Source organism: Sprattus sprattus (genome assembly GCF_963457725.1).
Source record: "Sprattus sprattus genome assembly, chromosome: 6".
NCBI classification, from domain to species: Eukaryota; Metazoa; Chordata; class Actinopteri; order Clupeiformes; family Clupeidae; genus Sprattus; species Sprattus sprattus.
The window spans coordinates 2,580,524-2,599,553 of NC_137925.1; the positions used below are offsets into that span (position 1 = coordinate 2,580,524).

The following is a 19,030-nucleotide window of genomic DNA, read 5'->3' on the forward strand; positions in this document are numbered from 1 at the left end:
TAACTCTCTCTGCCTCACACTTCTCTCACACTCACAGTACTGCCAGGGTCGACTTTTATTGGGTGGTCTAAAAATTAATAGACCCAAGATATTTAACTCTTTGTTCAAATGTACTTTTTTTTTTTTTTTTTACATGTACTATATTTTATTTCAAGGATATCATAGAGAAACTTCCTTCTTTTTTCATGTTTGACATTAAAGGACTATACTTATCCTGATGTTATAGAAAAGACATACAAAAAATGATAGGCCTATATATAAAATATATTAAAAACGCAAGATTCATATATGACAGGCGTCAATTGCGTATCGTGTATGCACGAATTCTGTTTTTGAATGCCAGTGAGTGTGTGTGCAGTGCGCGGCGCGAGGACAGGGAGAGAGCAGAGGTGCATGAGTGAGTGCGCGCACGAGAGAGCCTGTTAGGGAAGAGGTGTCACTGCGGCTGGGGTCGACTAGTGCCGTTACTGTCTGTAACGTCCTAAAAGGGTAGCAACTACAGGTCGCCATCAGTCCTTTACACGTTTTCTGGCAAGTGTGCGTTTTTCTGAGCTCAATACACATCGGGAGTTTTCGTGACAGACGAGACCCTAAACGTGTCCTTTTTTGGATTCGAAATGCTCCGGGGGACCTAAAGGTACCGTCCGTAATGGAAACTCGCTCCAAGGAAGCACATGGACCACTTGACAGCGACAATGACGCGGACCCTGACCGTTCTCGCTTGCGTGTTCACTTTCATTCAAAGTAAGTTCACTGTTTTTTTGGATGTTTGGATTGTGAGTCTCCCGTAACGCTGTAAAAAAAAAAAAAAAAAGCTAACTACGTTGTGCAACGACAGTGCAACATGATGTACAGTCACTCCGGAGTCATTGAGTGTATACAAGATGACGAGTAAGAGTTTATTTTGTGCATGGGATGGTGGTCCTACTGGACATAAATGATGTTAAATTATCTCTTATTAGGACAAAGTCTAAAACCTTCTGTAGGTACCTGAACGAGTTTTGGCAGAGCTGTCTTATCATGAATCACAACTCAATTGCGTTTGTGTATTCACAAACTTTAGTGCTAATGAGTGGTACCCCAATTGAAAATGGCATCGTAGTTTATTATTTAATTATACTTCAGTATGCCTCACAGCAAACCAAACAAATTGGATTGCTCCACATGACGAAAGCGGTACTGTCAACATGGAAGATGGTTGCATATATCACACTTACGGCTTTGGCCCCATTTACACTGTCCGGTGATGGCCCTTTCTTTATCCGAGTGCAGCCACCCTGATGTAAACCACGGACGCAGCTCGGGGTCGTCTGAAAGCTCTACAGCGCTGTTTTGCTGTGGGCAGGCACACTTTCCTTTTGCCTTATTGTGTGTTTACAATCTCTCAAAGACACAAAAGCTGCTTTCACATCAAGAGCATCTCTTGTTGAAATGTTTGGTTCAGCCAGGGATTTCCCCTTTGTCTGTGACCCTCTTTTCAGTCATGTGACTGTTGGCCTTTGACTGATGGACAAGCATTTCTACTGAATGCGACTTTATATTGTCCATTTAGCAGAACTGGTAGATTGATTCTGACAGACATTACATTTACATTTAGTCATTTAGCAGACACTTTTGTCCAAAGCGACATACAAGGGAGAGAACAGTCAAGCTAAACATCTCAGCCAGCTGAAGTAGCTAATATGGCTTGGAAATGAAGGTTGTTTGGTGTGATTATTAATATCTTGATGAGCTGTAGATGGTAGTAGGCTACAGCCACATAGTTTATTAAAGTAAAGGGACATCTCTTTTCAGACACAATAGAAAAGCTCTTTAGCTATCTACTGTCTTGGCTCCTGTGCTCTCGCAACACGAAGTCTACCAAAAGCTTTAAATCTAGATAAGCTCTAGATGATATCACGCTCCCAACATCGATCAGAGATGAGAAGCAAATCAACAGGCCATCTATCAGCTGCAGACCAGGCTCTGTCTCTGTACGGGCCTGTTTGACAGACATACCCTCATGGAAGGCAAACAAGCAATTCTAGACTGTCAGACTACCATATGGGATGTGTTTAAAATTCATATACAGATGGTCCAGACTTTCTGTGTCAAGATAGGATTTATTATACACAAAAATGCTTTGGCCTAGTGGGTGTCTTTTGCTTTTGCATTTTTTTTCTTTATTTTGTGTTGTGTTCCTTTGGTCTCTGTACTCTCTCTCTCTCTCTCTCTCTCTCTCTCTCTCTGTCTCTCTCTCTCTCTCTCTCTCTCTCTCTCTCTCTCTTTCTCTTACCTCATGTTTATCGACGCACACCTGGCTTTATCAAAGAGTCCTTCGGGTGTCATAGTGTTTAGAAATAGAGGACAATGCTCCAGCAGAGAAACAGTGGTCCTGCTTTTCAGAAGGGACAGTTTGATTTTGATTGGCATTTTAATCTATTTTCACTTTCGGTGAGTTGGTTGACTTGCTTGTTTTCTTTGCCAAACTTTTTTGTTCTAAACATTTTGTTTTCGTAATAGTAGTTAACAGCAATGTCAGCACCTCATGCCACCTTTTCCTGTAGCAGTACACTTCGGTGACTTACATCACATCCTGTAGTCATGAGCAAGATAAGTAGACAGATCCATCACCATACAGACCTCCAGTACTCTATTACGTATATTTGCTCCTGTGGTACAGATTCCCATCCACTGGTCATCAAAGGGACTTGTGTTCCTCTTACCTCTATGGCACATTGACAGATGCACACAGACGCGTTGGCAATGAAAGGGCCTCCTAGCCAAGGTGAGCCATTGTTTCTCATCCTGTGAACAATAAGGAAGCATAAAGGAACTCAACTCCAGTGGCTGACTCTTCCTGTATTACAGTAACTAGCTGTGTCACTTCCTGTATTACAGTAACTAGCTGTGTCACTTCCTGTATTACAGTAACTAGCTGTGTCACTTCCTGTATTACAGTAACTAGCTGATGGGTACCAGTGCTAGCGCCTCCAGGAAACACCACTCATGCGCTGGGTTTTATCAGTTCACTTGCAAACGAACTCAGAGTTTCTTACTGACCACTGTGTTTATGTAAGATGTTTCCCAGGTGGGCCATGTATGTTATGCCAGAAAAGCCTTCTCCATTTCTGAGCGCGATCAGAATACAGAATACCTTTGGGTGTGAGGCCACATCTGGTGAATCCTTCTTGGTTTTATACTGCTCAGAATTTTTTGGGGAAAACTCCTTATGAAATAAGACATTGTAATCTGTTCTGATATCCCTGTTGGCATTTTTACAAGCAGCTGTGCCATCAGCAAGATTATAATCCAGCGCTTCCCACACCACTGTAGAATCCACTCTTTTATTCAGTTGTGTCTCTTACCACTCACACAGACAAACCCTCCCCCTCTCCCAACACACACGCAGACCCACACGCACACACACACACACACACACACACACACACACACCACACGCGCGTGCGCGCACACACACACACACACACACACACACACACATACAAACACACACACACACGCACACACACACACACACACACACACACACACACACACACACACACACACACACACACTTACCCTATGTTTTGGCTTTACAAGGCTGTAGAATCCACTCTTTCATTCAGTTGTGTCCTATGGCTGGATATTACCTCATCCTACCATCACCACCACCCTGTCTCCCTGCCCTGTGCTTACTGTAACTGGCGTCAGTCCATATCCCTCATCTGGGATATATTTTTTTTTGTAGGGTATGTTTACATTTGATTTAAATTAAACCTTTTTTTACTACATTCCTTTTACTTACAGGATATTATTGCTGAGGTCTTCTAGAATATATAATCAGATATTCCATTTGTTTTAAGTTAAGGGAAATGTACAAAAACATCAAGGCATGTCCGACAACTTAGAAATGTCTTTTTTTGTAGGGTATGTTTTCATCTATCTACCCTTGTATCAATCTTCAGATTTATTCCAACAGATGGACTGTCCTTCAGCATTTATCTGTATGTCCTCCTTATCAGTTGGCTCTACTCACACTAAATATCTGTCTTCCATCCACGCATCCCATTTCCACATTCGGCTGTCTGTCTTCCTTACTGTCTTCATCCTGTCTGCAACAATCCTGCCTGTTGGCCATCACATGCAGTCTATTAGTCCTCATGCTGTCTGTCTACCTTTTCCCAATTGATTTAACCTCATTCAGTTACCCTCAGCCCGATTAGGTTACCCTCACAAAGTATTTTCTCCCCGCCAGTCTCTTTCATCAGCCTGTCGTTGCTCATGCTGGATCCCCTCTCTGTCTCCACACAGTTTATTATCTCTCACTTTGTGTGTCTCCAAACTCACCCTGTGGATCTGACTGCACTCTGTGTCAGCCATGTGACCTGACACATGGCATATAAACTATAGCTTATAGGTCCACGCGTGCTGTAGACAAATGAAAACAGTCGGTTATGACAGGCTAACCTACAACCCCTTTACGCAACATAAACCCTAAAAACACATTTCAGAGCCACAGAGGGCAGAGAAGCGACACTCACAACTTTAGAGCCAGCGCCCATTAAACAGTCCCACCACGATCCAAAAGCGACTGAATTCGCTGCAGTAATTCTCAAAAGTTGCGATTACAATTGCAGTCATTTTTAGTGTTTTTCTTTTGCATTTCTTGCAAGAATTCCTAAAAAAATGCTATCCCACGGGTTTGTTGTTGTGTTGTTGTGGCTGAAAGTAACTGAATTTGCTCTGGAGCTCTCAAAAATGGTGGTGATGAAATAAAGTTTCAGTAAAATAAATCGCAAATAATGCAGAAATTCCATGACTGTGTTTTATTGCGTAAATATTCTAGTTATAAGAGCAGAATATATACAGTAATTGCAGAAAATCCTTGAATTTGTGTGGATTTGCGAAATCGCAAGATCCTGGAGGGACTGATGATGATACCCGCCTCTGCCCCAGGAAGTGGCACCACTGGTTTGACAGTGATGAAATAAAGTTGAGTTAAATAAACGAGCTGCAGCATGGCGACTGTGGTTTATTGCGGAAATATTCTAGTTATAAGAGAAAAATGCAACCCACAATTGCAGAAATCCTTGAATATGTGTTAATTTGCGAAAATCGCAAAATTCTGGAGCGACTGATGAAATAGTGAGTGGTACCCGTGAAATGGCACCACTGGTTGGTCTGAGCGGACAGAACCCACGGGGGGAGAGCCAGGGCCAGTCAGAGCCCACGGGGGGAGAGACAGGGCCAGTTCACCTCTCACCCCCTGCTCTAGTCCTTCACCTCCGGGGGAGGGAAGGGAGGCTCATTGATAGAAGGCTTCCGGGGGCTATGACATGCGTCCATCTGTTTGCCTGAGCACTGCAGGGCCCCTCCCCTTTAGGAAGGGTCAGGCCCAGGATGCTGGGAATGATGCCCTCCTCCAGGTATGCAGTGGTGGAGGAGGAGGCAGCGCCTACAGAGGAGAGGAGAGGAGAGGAGAGGAGAGGAGAGGAGAGGAGAGGAGAGGAGGGGAGAGGAGGGGAGAGGAGAGGAGAGGAGAGGAGAGGAGAGGAGAGGAGGAGAGGAGAGGAGAGGAGAGGAGAGGAGAGGAAACAGGAGAGAGGAAAGGAGAGGAGAGGAGAGGAGAGGAGAGGAGGGGAGAGGAGAGGAGAGGAGGGGAGAGGAGGGGAGAGGAGAGGAGAGGACTGCTATAACCCAGCAGGGCTAGCATGACTGATAGAACACCATGCTTCACATGTCAAGGTTGTGTAATAGGTTGACCCTCTTGGGAGTACTTCCACAGATGCTGTATACCTCTGACTGAGCAGTTTAATTGTCCAGGAAAGGCAGAAAAAATAACGTGTAGATGAAAAATAAATAAAATAAACGGGATACTGAATTTTTTTTTTTTTTATCATTTTAAGACAAGTCGACCGACAGACTACTATATTTCCGTAATGCTACACATGAACAAACTTTTGGACCCTGATGTCAGGGTCAGACTCTTAGTTTCAGTAAGGAGTTGGTACTGAAAAACTCGACACATTGAAAGCTCCGTTAAAGGCATTTTTTTTTTTTTGTTCTGTCTACCCGTCATTAGCTGTCAATAGAATTTAAATATACAGTAAGGCCTTCTGCAAAATAGTTAGTTCTCTGCAGCATTTGGAATCAACAGGCAAAATGCACTAGGCTTTACCTGGGTGTGTTCACAGGCTGTAAGAGGCCATAGGCAGTGAGATGTGTCACTGTGCATATGTTCCTAAGATGGACATTTCTGAATATAGGATTTATCTGTTCAAAATCAATAATAAGTGAAGTATTGTTTAAGTAATAGATAAAAAACAAGCTAAATCTATGTTTTCTGAATTAACTCCTACCCACTTCCAGCCCTGCTGTAGTCTCCACTTCTTCTCCCCTCTTCCCCACAGTACTCTCAGATGATGGAGTGGATTTAGTGCGCACTGTGGTCTCGCCAGGGAGAGTTATGCATGTTTGTGGCCACTGAGGCTGGCCTACGCATCTGCCTGTAGAGGCCGTTTCCCCTCTGATGGAGGCCATCTGTCTGACTCGTGGCTCATTAAAGGTGCGGCCCTCAATTACGAGGGGTGATTGGTAAGCTTGTGGCCTTCGGTTGAAGGAGATGAGTTATACAGATGTCTGTACATGCACGTGCCGTTCATCTCTTTGAGTGATTATGCAGAAAGTTTGATGTCAATACATTTTGTGTTATTTCTGTTTCAGATCATTGAAAATTGCATTGGCCTTTGTGCAGTCATCTGCTACCTCAGTCTCAAGGGCTTATCACCCATGAATGTTGATGAGGGCATGGTGGCAACACTAGGGGAGGGTTGCCTCCTTCTTACAACATGGTGGTGATAAACCCTAAAGCCTAATTTATACTTCGGTAGATGACACTTTTGAAAAGGTCGGCGACAAAAATTATGTCATGGATGACACTTTAAACTGTCGTTTTAAAGTGTCGGCTACATGGAGAAATTTCTACCGGCGCTGAAGCCGTCACAAAGTGTCGCGCAAGTGTGATAGGCTAGAAAGACGGCACGCGTCGTTGATTCGTTGTTTCAATTTTCCTTGAGCGGTCAACAGCTGATTCCAACAGCTGATTTCCAACAAAAATTATGTTTTTTTTAAAAAGTGCCTCTCCCATTATGACAAACTCGGCGACTGTTCGCCTTAAGTATAAACACACAAACCTGGACGACATTTTTTTTTGTGTCGGTGAACTTTTAAAAGTGTCGTCTACCGAAGTATAAATTAGGCTTTAGAAAGTGGATAAACTGCACAAAGACTGAAATAACAGATGACTGCACAAAGGCCAATGTTGTCCAGCCAATAACAGCCAATCAACATGTCGCTCCAGGAGCATGGAAGTGAGGGGTGTATTTGATTGGCTGCTGAGCTCAGATATCAACAACCCTTTGCCATAACTGAGGACTGTTCCTTTAAAGTGTCCCCTGCGACTGAACAATGGAATGAACAAGTAAACAAACAAATCAACAGACTGAAAGCTCCTCTGTGGTCCTTTCAGTTCCTCTCCATCCACCCCCATCTTTCAGGAGGGAGGGGGGGGGGGGGGGGGGGGGTGGGCTGTTCCGCCACGCTCTATCTTCCCCCACGCTCCATGTCCTTCCTGTTTCAGAAGGAAGTGGCCATCCAATCCCTCACAATCAGAGCGTGCTCAGTTGGGCTCCGCACTTCCATTTGTCAAGAGGCTGTGCGGGTGTGTCAGGTATCATTGAGATTCAAGTCAGGCTCCTTCTCACTCAAGTTAGAGAACAGAGAGATTTTCTATCATGGCTTCAGGACACGGAGGTGTAATCATCTGCTATAAAAGTTTACAGTAACTGCACTCAAAAACCAATCCTGAGGAGATAATTCTTTGCCTTCTGCTCCTCAAAAGATTTAATTGAGATTCTGCACCCACACAGTCACTGAGTCACCAAAAATGCCTCATAAATGGGTTATTTAAAGAGTTGCAGAGTTTTGTCTAAAACTAGTAGATAGAGGTCAACAGATTTGCCTTGTACACCAAAAACAACTCGGTCGGCAATAATAAATGCTAGCTAGCTTGTTAGCTGACATATTTTGACGATAAAGGTGGCAGTGTTGTGCTGTAAAAGCTGTTCTTACATTTCTCAAAGAGTTTCCAAAGTACAAAACTTTAACACTCTAAGGTCCAAGGCCTTTTAGACTTTTCTAAGTTGTCTGACATGCCTTGATGTTTTTGTACATTTTGCTTAACTAAAAACATTGATGCACAAATGGAATATATGATTCTATTCTAGAAGACCTCAGCAATAATATTAGAAAAGGGTTCAATGTTTCCGTGGTTGTTCTTTTTATGTCTCTAAGACGAAAACTAAAAAAAAAATATCCCGGACGAGGGATATAGACCTTTTAGTGTTAAAGTGAATAAACTGCAGGAAATACACGCCCTTCCCATGACCATATTTGAGGATGGTTTATGTTCTTTGTAAAGACAGTTACCACAAAATAAAGAAGTCTGGTTGCCGTAAGAATGCTGTTGCTGGGGGTCTGTGGAGGAAATGGTATTGCCATAGAAAGGGTTAGTTGTCCAGTCATCCAGACCCCTTGCGGTGTTTGTGTGCTGAGAGCGTGTTTGTTGTCAGAGGAACAGGCTGTAATGCTCATTTCAAAAACGTGCGGAGTCAGCAACAAGACTCGGCACCCGGCCGTAAAACATGGGCGGTGTAGCAGAATTAAAAGCCAAGGCAGCCCAGCAGAACACGGCAATAAATAACCACGGTAGAAAACGATCTGGGCTATAGCACCAGATGAAGAAGGTGTTGACAGGAAAGTGGCTGAAATAAAACAGGTCATAGCCTGTGTCAATTACGCTTCAAAGTGAGTTAATCTCAAGGCCTCAGGAAAACTGAAGTCTCTCAATTACACCTCTGGAAGAGTTTTTCTGTGGAGAAGTCAGTGTCTTATTTCAGCTCTTCAACAGGTTTTAGCTCAGAGTAGCACAATACAACCAAAGGAAAAAGTGAAACTGTATGGATGTTGGCCACTCACTAATGTGCATAATGCCAATCTGAAAATCCACTCCACAACTGTATAAGAGTCTGCATGTGAATAAATGAAAAAATAAATAAATGAATAAATATGTGTCTGAGTGTGTGATGTGTTGTTGTATGTTGTGTTGTTTGTGTAAACCATACACAAACCTAGCGTTTCCTCTCGGCCATGCTATCCCATGATCCTCTCACCCGTGTTTTCCCATGATGCCTGTGCAGGTGGTGTGTGTGCGGACGCCGAGGAGCGTCTGATGAACTATCTCCTGGGTAAAGAGCGCTACAACAAGCTGATCCGGCCGGCAATTAACCGCACGGAGCGAGTCACCGTCATTCTGCAGGTGTCCCTGGCGCAACTCATTAGCGTGGTGAGTCAAGAGGGACATAAACACACACGCACAGAAACACACACGCACAGAAACACACACACACACACACACGCACAGAAACACACACACACACACACACGCACAGAAACACACACACACACACACACACGCACAGAAACACACACACACACACAGACAAAAGCAAACAGTGTGGCAGTAACACACACTGAAAGCACACACAGACAGAAACACACACTGCTATCATACATACACGGACACACACGCTGAAAGTACATACAAAGAAACACACTGGAAGTACAGACACATAAGCACACACTGAACACAGCAGTGAGACACTACAAAATACCTGTCCCTTTCTTGTGGTGGAGCTTCATAACTGCAGGCAACCATAGTCCTCTTTAATGACAGCTGCCACTATAGAGATTGTTTGGGAACTGACCAGAAACAGACAAGAGAGCGCCTTCAAACACACAGACTAAGCCACGCACTGACAACATGCACTGACAGAAACACACACTGCAAGCACACACTGGAAACACACACACACTCAGACACAAACACACAAATAACAACAAACACTGAAAACACACACAGACACAAACACACAAATAACACTGAAAACATCCACAGAGGCAGAACCCCACCCAGCAGGGAGTTGCTCTATAAAAGATCCCTCTCCTGTGGTGGATCTTTAGCCCTCTTTAATGGCCGTTGCCCGCTGCCCGCTGCCGAGCTCCGCTGGCCTGGGATGTACCCATCCGTCTCTCTCTCTACGCTAAGAGACGCTGTAAAGCTGCCCGCTGCCCGCTGCTCTGAGGCTGGACCTCGGCACTTGATTTACATGATGGCCACTGTAACAGGGAGACCCGGGGCAAACCCACGTCAGATAGATCCTCACTTTACGGTCTCTCATTGTCTTCCCTTCCATGGGTAATTGAAATACTCGTGTCCTATAAAGCGGGGAAGGACCATGCCCAGGTTGATATACTCGTTTGGGGTTGGGTTTTATTCGCGGAGGGGTGTGCCCGGGTGGAAGGATGGGTATGGATGCTGGTTGCCGTGCCGCCCCTGCGTCTACGGTTCATTTCATTTGTGGCATATGGATTTACCATTAAATAGCGGGGGACGAGGGCGGTGAAAGACGGAGCGGTCGCCGTCTCCCTGTAATGGCGTCATAGATCTAAACAGCCAAGCAAAGCAGGCAAAGGGGAAATACAATCACAGTTCGACACACATCATTCTCCTGGGCCATGTTCAGCAAGTGAACAGCTGAGTGTAAATGTCATTGTGTGTGTGTGTGTGTGCTTGTGTGTGTTTATATGTGTGTGTGCTTGCATGAGAGTGTGTGTGTGTGTGTGTGTGTATCAGAGAAACAAGCAATATATATCTCAGGAGCATTGCATTGTGTGTGTGTGTGTGTGTGTGTGTGTGTGTGTCTGTGTGTGTGTGTCTGTGTGTGTGTGTGTGTGTGTGTGTGTGTGTGTGTGTGTGTGTGTGTGTGTATGTGTGTTTGTGCATGAATGTGTGTGTGTGCGTGAGTGTGTGTGTGTGTGTCACTGAGTCATGGGCATATAAACCGTACGAGCATATGCATCTGTGTGTGAGTGTTCCATCTGTCTTCTCTGTCCTCAGAATGAACGAGACCAGGTGATGACCACCAACGTGTGGCTAACACAGGTAAGCACCATGAATCCTCACTGGCCCATTAAACATGATTAGCCCCGCGACCCCGGCTCCAGTCTATGGTATTGAGCCTGAATTAGAGCACGCTTTGGGCTGTCCCCTTCAGGATAGCTGCTCCTCAGGATGCCTTGCAGCTCGCAATTTATATAATCATGAAGTGGGTGATAAGGAATAATGCAGTGTTGACAGAGAGAGGGGGGAGAGAGAGAGAGTTGATGGGGAAAGAGAGAGGGGGAGAGAGAGAGAGTTAATATGGAAAGAGAGAGGGGGGGAGAGAGTGTTGATGGGGAAAGAGGGAGGGGGAGAGAGAGAAAGAGTTGATGGGGAAGAGAGAGGTAGAGCGAGAGAGTTGATGGGGAAAGAGAGAGGTAGAGAGAGAGAGAGAGAGAATCTATGATGTTGACACCAAGAGAGAGAAAGAGTCTTGATTGGGAAAGAGAGAGAGGGAGAGATAGTCTGTGGTGTTGTTCGAGATAGAAAGAGAGTGAGTTTATGTTGCTGACAGAGAGAAAGAGAGAGAGAGAGAGAGATAATCTATGATGTTGACACCAAGAGAGAGAAAAAGAGATTAAAGAGAGAGAGAGAGAGAGAGAGAATCTATGATGTTGACACCAAGAGAGAGAAAAGAGATTAAAGAGAGAGAGAGAGAGAGAGAGAGAATCTATGATGTTGACACCAAGAGAGAGAAAAAGAGATTAAAGAGAGAGAGAGAGAGAGAGAAAGAGAGAGAGAGAAAGAGAGAGAGAGTCTGTGTTGAGTGAATACGTGAATACCAGTTTTTCTTTGCAGAACTGGAATGATTACCGTCTGTCCTGGGACCCGGCCAAGTATGAGGGCATTGACAAGCTGCGTATCCCCTCCCGCCATATCTGGCTGCCTGACATCGTCCTGTACAACAAGTGGGTGTCATCCATCATCTGAACACTCTGCCTGGGCCACAGATAGGGATGCACAACACAGAATCACAATGAACATTTGGAGTCAAGATGACATTCTTTGGAAGAGTTCAGCGCTCAATGCATGCCCAGTCTTTCCGTAATTCTGCACATAGATCCATAGATTTAGAATGCACAAAAGCTTCAAACTAGTCTTCTGTCTGTAGTGGCCTTTAATATTTAGTGCTGTGTTGGCTGAGTGACATCTGACCTCACTCATCTCAGTTTGTAACCACTAGTAAAACATAATCATTTCACATTATCTACACCAAAAACAAAACGTCTTCCTCTTCCTGAATCACTCTCTCATAAATAAGCAGGAAGTATTCAGATTATGTTTACCTTTTTTACTTATCTTTTATCTCTGTCCTCTGTTTGCACCCTCTTAATTTGCCCCCAAACCAGCGCCGACGGCACATACGAGGTGACGGTCTTCACCAACGCCATCGTGCTGTTCAACGGCAGCATCGCTTGGCTGCCCCCGGCCATCTACAAGAGCGCGTGCAAGATCGAGGTCAAACACTTCCCCTTCGACCAGCAGAACTGCACGCTCAAGTTCCGCTCCTGGACCTACGACCACACGGAGCTCGACATGGTCCTGAAGTCTGAGGTGGCCAGCATGGACGATTTTACTCCCAGCGGCGAGTGGGACATCCTGGCCCTGCCCGGGAGGCGGACGGTCAACGCCAACGACCCCACCTACGTGGACCTCACCTACGATTTCCTCATCAAGCGCAAGCCTCTCTTCTACACCATCAACCTCATCATCCCCTGCGTGCTCATCACCTCGCTGGCCATCCTGGTCTTCTACCTGCCGTCGGACTGCGGCGAGAAGATGACGCTCTGCATCTCCGTGTTGCTGGCGCTCACCGTGTTCCTCCTGCTGATCTCCAAGATCGTGCCGCCCACCTCGCTGGACGTGCCGCTGATCGGCAAGTACCTGATGTTCACCATGGTGCTGGTGACCTTCTCCATCATCACGAGCGTCTGCGTGCTCAACGTGCACCACCGCTCGCCCAGCACGCACACCATGCCCGCCTGGGTGAAGCTGGTCTTCCTGGTCAAGCTGCCCATGCTGCTCTTCATGCGACGGCCGCAGAACAGCTCGGGGCGGCAGCGACTGCGCCAACAGCGGCGAGTCCATGCCCAGCGAGGGGGGCTCATGGGGCTGGGGTACGGGGCTGCGAAGCTTCCCCAGATACCCACCATCTCAGCTTCGTCTGCCGCCCTGCTCACCTCGGCATTCTCCTCCCCGGGGCACTTCTATGGCAGCAAGGGCACCTCCTCCTCCGCACCCCTCGGCAGGATGGGGGAGCTGCGCTCGGACTTCCTGCCCAACGGGTTCTCCTCGGCCCAGGACCTGAGGCATAGAGCAGGGGCAGGAGGAGGAGGTGCCAGCGGCGGCAGGATGGACTGGGGCTCAAACGTGGAGGAGGCGGTGGACGGGGTGTGCTACGTAGCGGACCGCATGATGGGAGACGACGATGACCAGAGCGTGAGTAATCAAAGGCTTAATCTACAGCACGCGCACCTGAATGAAATTGTATTGCTTGACTAGCTTCTAATGGCTTGTTTGTGCATCTTGGCTATGCAAAGCACATATTGATAGAAGCTCTAATTAAAGATGACACCAGCACAAAGAAATGTTTTATTCATATGTTTGTTTGTTTTCTACACATCACTCTCTTGTGTCTGTGTCCTGTTGTGTATAGTGGCATGGTTACAGTATGTCTTTCCTTTAAACAACGCCTGTCTTACTCTGAGTATTACTTTTCATTCACCATACTGCTGCCAATGTTTATATTAGACAACTTACTAAGGGCAGAACATGAGACACCACATGAAAATCTACACACTTACGCTATCAACCAGACACCTTACATCTTAAACAAGACACCTGACACCTTAAAAAGTGTAGAAAAGTTTCTGTAGTGTAAGTTTCAGTTTGTATAGAATATGACAGTAGAAACAGTCTGCACAGTTTTTGGGGTAAACAGACACAGATCTATCTCTTTAGCAATCCTCTCCTTGGAGTCAGACACTTATAAATACATTATGAGCCTGTCAGTGGCGGGGGAAAAATGATTTGCTTTGAAGCGGATGCACGCCCCATGGAATTACATTGTTTAGCAGTTTTGTGGTTGCAAGTTATAGCGTCCTCACTCAATACTGCACTGATTTTGTCCCTAGTAAAAAGATGGGACAATGGGGCCCACGTTAAAAAATCCAGACGTTTACCTTTAAATGTCAAACAGCAGCTTGTGCCCAATAAATGAGAGGTCCTGTCCTGTAAGTGCTGAGTGGGTCTCAAAGCTGTGAGGACACTTAGAGAGGGTGTCAGAGGAGCAAGATGTCTATCTCGGGCTGTCCGTAGAGGAATGTGTCAACAGACGACACCATCAGCGGCCCCTTAGCCCTCAGTTGTTGCAACCCTGGAAACGATACAAATGCTTAGCCATTGATTGTTTTCTTAAGTAAATCAATGGAGGCTACTGTTTGAGAAATGGTTGCTCTCAAAGCAAGGCCAGGGCAGAAGAGCGAGCGGGAGGTTATGGGGTCAATAGCAGTGTAGCTATGTCTGCAGTTTTAACCCGATACTTGTTTGCTGTGGTGCCTGAACTCATTTTAGGGTGAATCATTTTTCATCCTCAGTGTGTCTGCTTCCTCCATCGCTTGTGCCTTCTCCATTTAATTTCTCTGTTACTGTTTCTCTTTTTCTTTTTCTTTCTTTTTCTTCTTCCTTTCTTCTTTCCCTTTTTCTGTCTTTCTTTATTTAATTGTTTCATCGTCTTGTTCATCGTCTTAATTGTGTCCCATATGCAATCTCCAGTGAGCTGATTCTGCTCCTCCTGTTATGTTTGAATATATATATGTATATGTGTATATATATGTTAATGCCTTTTTTAAGTTGTTTAGCCATTAACACTCTGGCAGGGGGACTGCCCATGGATTCTAGCCTTTTGGCTACAATTGGGTGCATTTACATTTTAATGTTTATTAATGTACACTGTCCCTCTTCAACACATAAACAAACTGAAACTGAAACTGTGTGCTGCAGGTGATCGAGGACTGGAAGTACGTGGCCATGGTGGTGGACCGTCTCTTCCTGTGGATCTTCGTGATCGTGTGTGTGTCGGGGACACTGGGCCTCTTCCTCCAGCCCCTCTTCCAGGCCTCCATCGTTCCGGTTCAGAATGCTCACACAGATTCCGCTCACAAAAATTAGCATGTGACATTTGTGTCAGATATGACGTGTGTGTGTGTGTGTGTGTGTGTGTGACAGATGTGTCAAATGTAATGGAGATGATGGACATGACAGAATGGATGCTGACCTCGTCTAAGCCAAAGCCACAAGACTGACGGGCATCAACAGTCAGCACTGCTTCACTGTGAGGGGGAGGAGGAGGAAGAAGCCACCATGCCTCACCTTCCAATCGCATACTGTTGCTCAAGGGAGTCAAGTCCATGCTCTTTCATGCTGTAACATTTTAGCTAGGTTTAATCATAGAGTACTGGGTTGTCGCACAGACTTCATTAACTGGGACAGAAAATGGATGACTCGTGAATAAAGTCACCAGACATTACATTTTTTTTTTCTAGTTTCACAATGCGAATGGTCCCACTTTACAATTGTTAGACAAAGTATCCCATTATACACAGCCCAATGGAAACCCTGTTTCAAAACCTGTTTGCACCAGAAGTGCGCTGGTTTGAGACTTCTGATAAACCTAGTCAAAATCCCAGGGGATCTCAGGGGGGAAAGAAGGGGATATATTGAGTTGAAGTTGTGGTTTACAGGGGTGAATGGAAGGCTCATAAACTGACATCATGATCACAAATTGCCATTTATTTCCTGCTGTTAACTTTGTTAACCTTGGTTGCGTCTGCAAGTTATCATTTTTACTTGCTCTCTGTAAGTCTGTGATTTTTATTATTTAATTAAAAAATATATAAAATGCACCATTAATCCATGAGGATTATTATTTTCTAGAAAATCTGAGGTAATGTTGCCTACATATTCCCATGGCATTTTTGTTGTTTGAAGTGAAGTGTGTGTTCGCCATGAAACCATCACCTGAAGGAGCTTCTGGAAGGTTTTCTTTGGTGTATGTTCAGCCAATTTAATTTGTTAAGCCTAACTTGACACTTTGTTCATTACAGTGGCATGGTGAGTGTGTTGGCATCAACCTGTGAGTGGGTTTGACAGACCTGTCAGCATACCGCTCTCTCTCTCTCTCTCACTCACTCTCTCTCTCTCCCTCCCTCTCTCTCTCTCTCTCTTCTATCTCTTTCCTTCCCTCTGTCGTTCTCTTTTGTCTTTCTCTCTTTCTTCTATCTCTCTTCTTCCCCTTATCGTTCTCCTCTTTCTCTCTATCTCTCTCTTTCTTTCCCTCTATTGTTCTCCTCTTTCTCTCTATCTCTCTCTTTCTTCTATCTCTTTCTTTCCCTCTATCGTTCTTCTTTCTCTCTCTCCCCCTCTATCTTTCTGCACTATTTCTCTGTCTGTGATCTGTCTGAGGTCTTTGGTGGTACTCGTCATGCCATCTACTGGACATGTATATTCTGTGAGTTCTATTCTACACATTTTCTTCCTCTAGCACAAACGTGGATTTACATACACACACACACACACACACACACACACACACACACATGTCACACACACACACACATAGGAGAGAGTGTTTTGGTCAAACATGAAAATTTTTGTGCCAACATACAGACCCAAATTTACCTGCTCACTCTCTCTCACACACACACTTACACACTCACACACACACACACAAACACATACACACACACTATTCTTCAATAAGTGCTGAGAGTGCTTAGCTATTCTGCCGACTGCAGGGGTTCTTTGTGGGCCCCTTATATAATTAAATCATTAGATATCATCTCCTTTCCTCTTTGCCAGCTCCCCAAACTGCTCCGTCGTCCCACGCACCTCCATTTACAATAAGGAGTGTCAATGCGGCGACAACCTTTCTATCGATTTACCTCCCCCTTGATGACCATTGATTGATCATGTTTTTAAGGCATCTGCACCTCACCTCACCCTGGAGGACCGCAGCGAAGCGCTGGATAAACATCCATAAAAGTGCCACCTCGAGTGGAGATGAACGCAACAGAAGGTGCCATTCCACAGGAAGGTGTGGACGCTTTGAGGGATGAGCGCCCTTCGCGAGCTGAATGGCCGAGCGGAGAAATAGCCTTTTAAGCACTTTAGGGCGCTGTTTGGTTTGCAGTAAAGCAAATACCTCGAAGAGCATTCATCTGCCCAGCGGCATCAATCTGCTTGTTTTCACAACACAGCTCCGACGTATGTGTATTTACGCTTTTGTCACACATATTCAGGTGCAATTCATGTGTGTGTGTTCATTCATTTGTTGGTTGGTGTGTTTTTGTTTACACATTTACTATTTATGTATTTTGTATTATCTGTTGCATTTTCCTTTCCCTTCACTCGTTTGTTGAGTATTCCACTTTGCTTTTTTTTTTAACTCTCTCCCTATTCTATATTCGTTTTGCTATCTGAAACATTTAAGCCATTATATACAAAAGGGTGTTAGGTTTCTAACATCAAATACGTTGCTTTAAAAATAAAGTGCAATCCATTAAGCTTGTATGTGATCAAGGTGTGGCTTAAAATATGATCAGTCCAGTCTTTCATTGGAAACAATGAGGTATCTTTTTTGGTGTAATCACTATCATTTTCACCACCATCATCATCATTTTCGTATTATTTGTCTGCTTCTTCTTTTTCTTCCCCCTCCCCCCCCCTCCTCCTCCTCCTCCTGCTCACCTGCCCATTTCTCTCCTATATCTGTACATCACAGTAACCTGCAGAGGATTGTATTGTAGACTTCGTTTGGAGCCCAGATGCTTTCAGGTATCCCACAAAAATGATCTATGCGCCCTTTAATGATTGCCAGAATGTCTTATGTGCCGAGTCTTAGACTATAGGTGATATGTGATCTTTGTTTAATGCTGATGACTTTACTTTAGATAGGGCTAACACTTCAGCAGTATCTACCTAATTCAAGTTTTGCAATTTAATTTAATTATTTATCATAATTAAATAGAGTATCATCTTATAGGGAGGATAGCAATCCAACTGCAAGTTCAACAGAAATCTTTATAATGGATAGTTTCCAGTTCAATGGAACTTTGCCAGGAAGTGTCTAACCATAAGAAATGCTGTTGTAATAAAACTCTGCTTTTAAACCTGAAGTGTGATTAGTCAGTATTGTTCAGGTATATTTGTTTACGTTACATCAGAAATCCTTTGGCCCGATTTATTTTCTGCACTACCTAATACTCAATAAGTTGGCATGCACAATGTTCTTATGTTCCAAAATATGTACTTACTATGTAGTGTAATATTTCATTAGGACACTTGTCCATAATTTGCCCATGCAGAGTTTTTAATTAATCTTCATGTAGCTAAATAAGATGCACCAGAGATCTGCACATCAGGTTCTGTGTGTTCGATGCATATTGGCTGATTTGAAAATCACAAGCTGGTGTTTTTATAATGAAGGTGATGAGAGGGTTGGGCTAGTGTGTGGGTGTGGGTGGGTGTGGGTGTGGGTGGATGTATGTTTGAGAGGAGAATGGAGATAGATAGCAGGGCTAAAACCACAACATTACCACACTAATGCCCTCAGTCAAAAACAGGAGATGAGTCACAACACAAACACGCTGTCACAAATATAATAACCTTCCTGAAGGTCTGATGTTGATTTTGTTTAATTATTGCTCTAGCCCCTAAGAGGGACGAGTCTAAACACCATATCACTCAAAAACTATTATTATGCTAAATAAGGAGGACGGTGGTTTGATATAGGTCATTTGAATATATTCCTATGATGCTATATTTCCATGATGACGAGGAGTGGGGTGACGGAGTGAAAGGCACACTGTCAGGAGGACACTAGGCACTGGTCACTCTCAGAACGGCTTTGAGTGAGACGTAAGTGCGTTGTCCAAGGTACTGAAACCTTACGCCACTTCCAGTGCGGTAACACGCAAAGAAAAATGT

The 19,030-nt window shown here is 44.6% G+C and overlaps 1 protein-coding gene across 1 annotated transcript; it reads left to right on the top strand.

Annotated features, from left to right (window-relative positions):
- Positions 1-674: 674 nt before the first annotated feature.
- chrnb4 (cholinergic receptor, nicotinic, beta 4 (neuronal)) lies at positions 675-15,214 on the top strand (the record flags this gene model as incomplete). Its single annotated transcript, XM_080841224.1, has 6 exons — positions 675-744; positions 9,243-9,388; positions 11,003-11,047; positions 11,843-11,952; positions 12,394-13,483; positions 15,047-15,214. 6 exons carry the CDS (start codon positions 675-677, stop codon positions 15,212-15,214), a joined length of 1,629 nt encoding a protein of 542 aa, XP_080697350.1.
- Between the last annotated feature and the right edge of the window lie 3,816 nt (positions 15,215-19,030).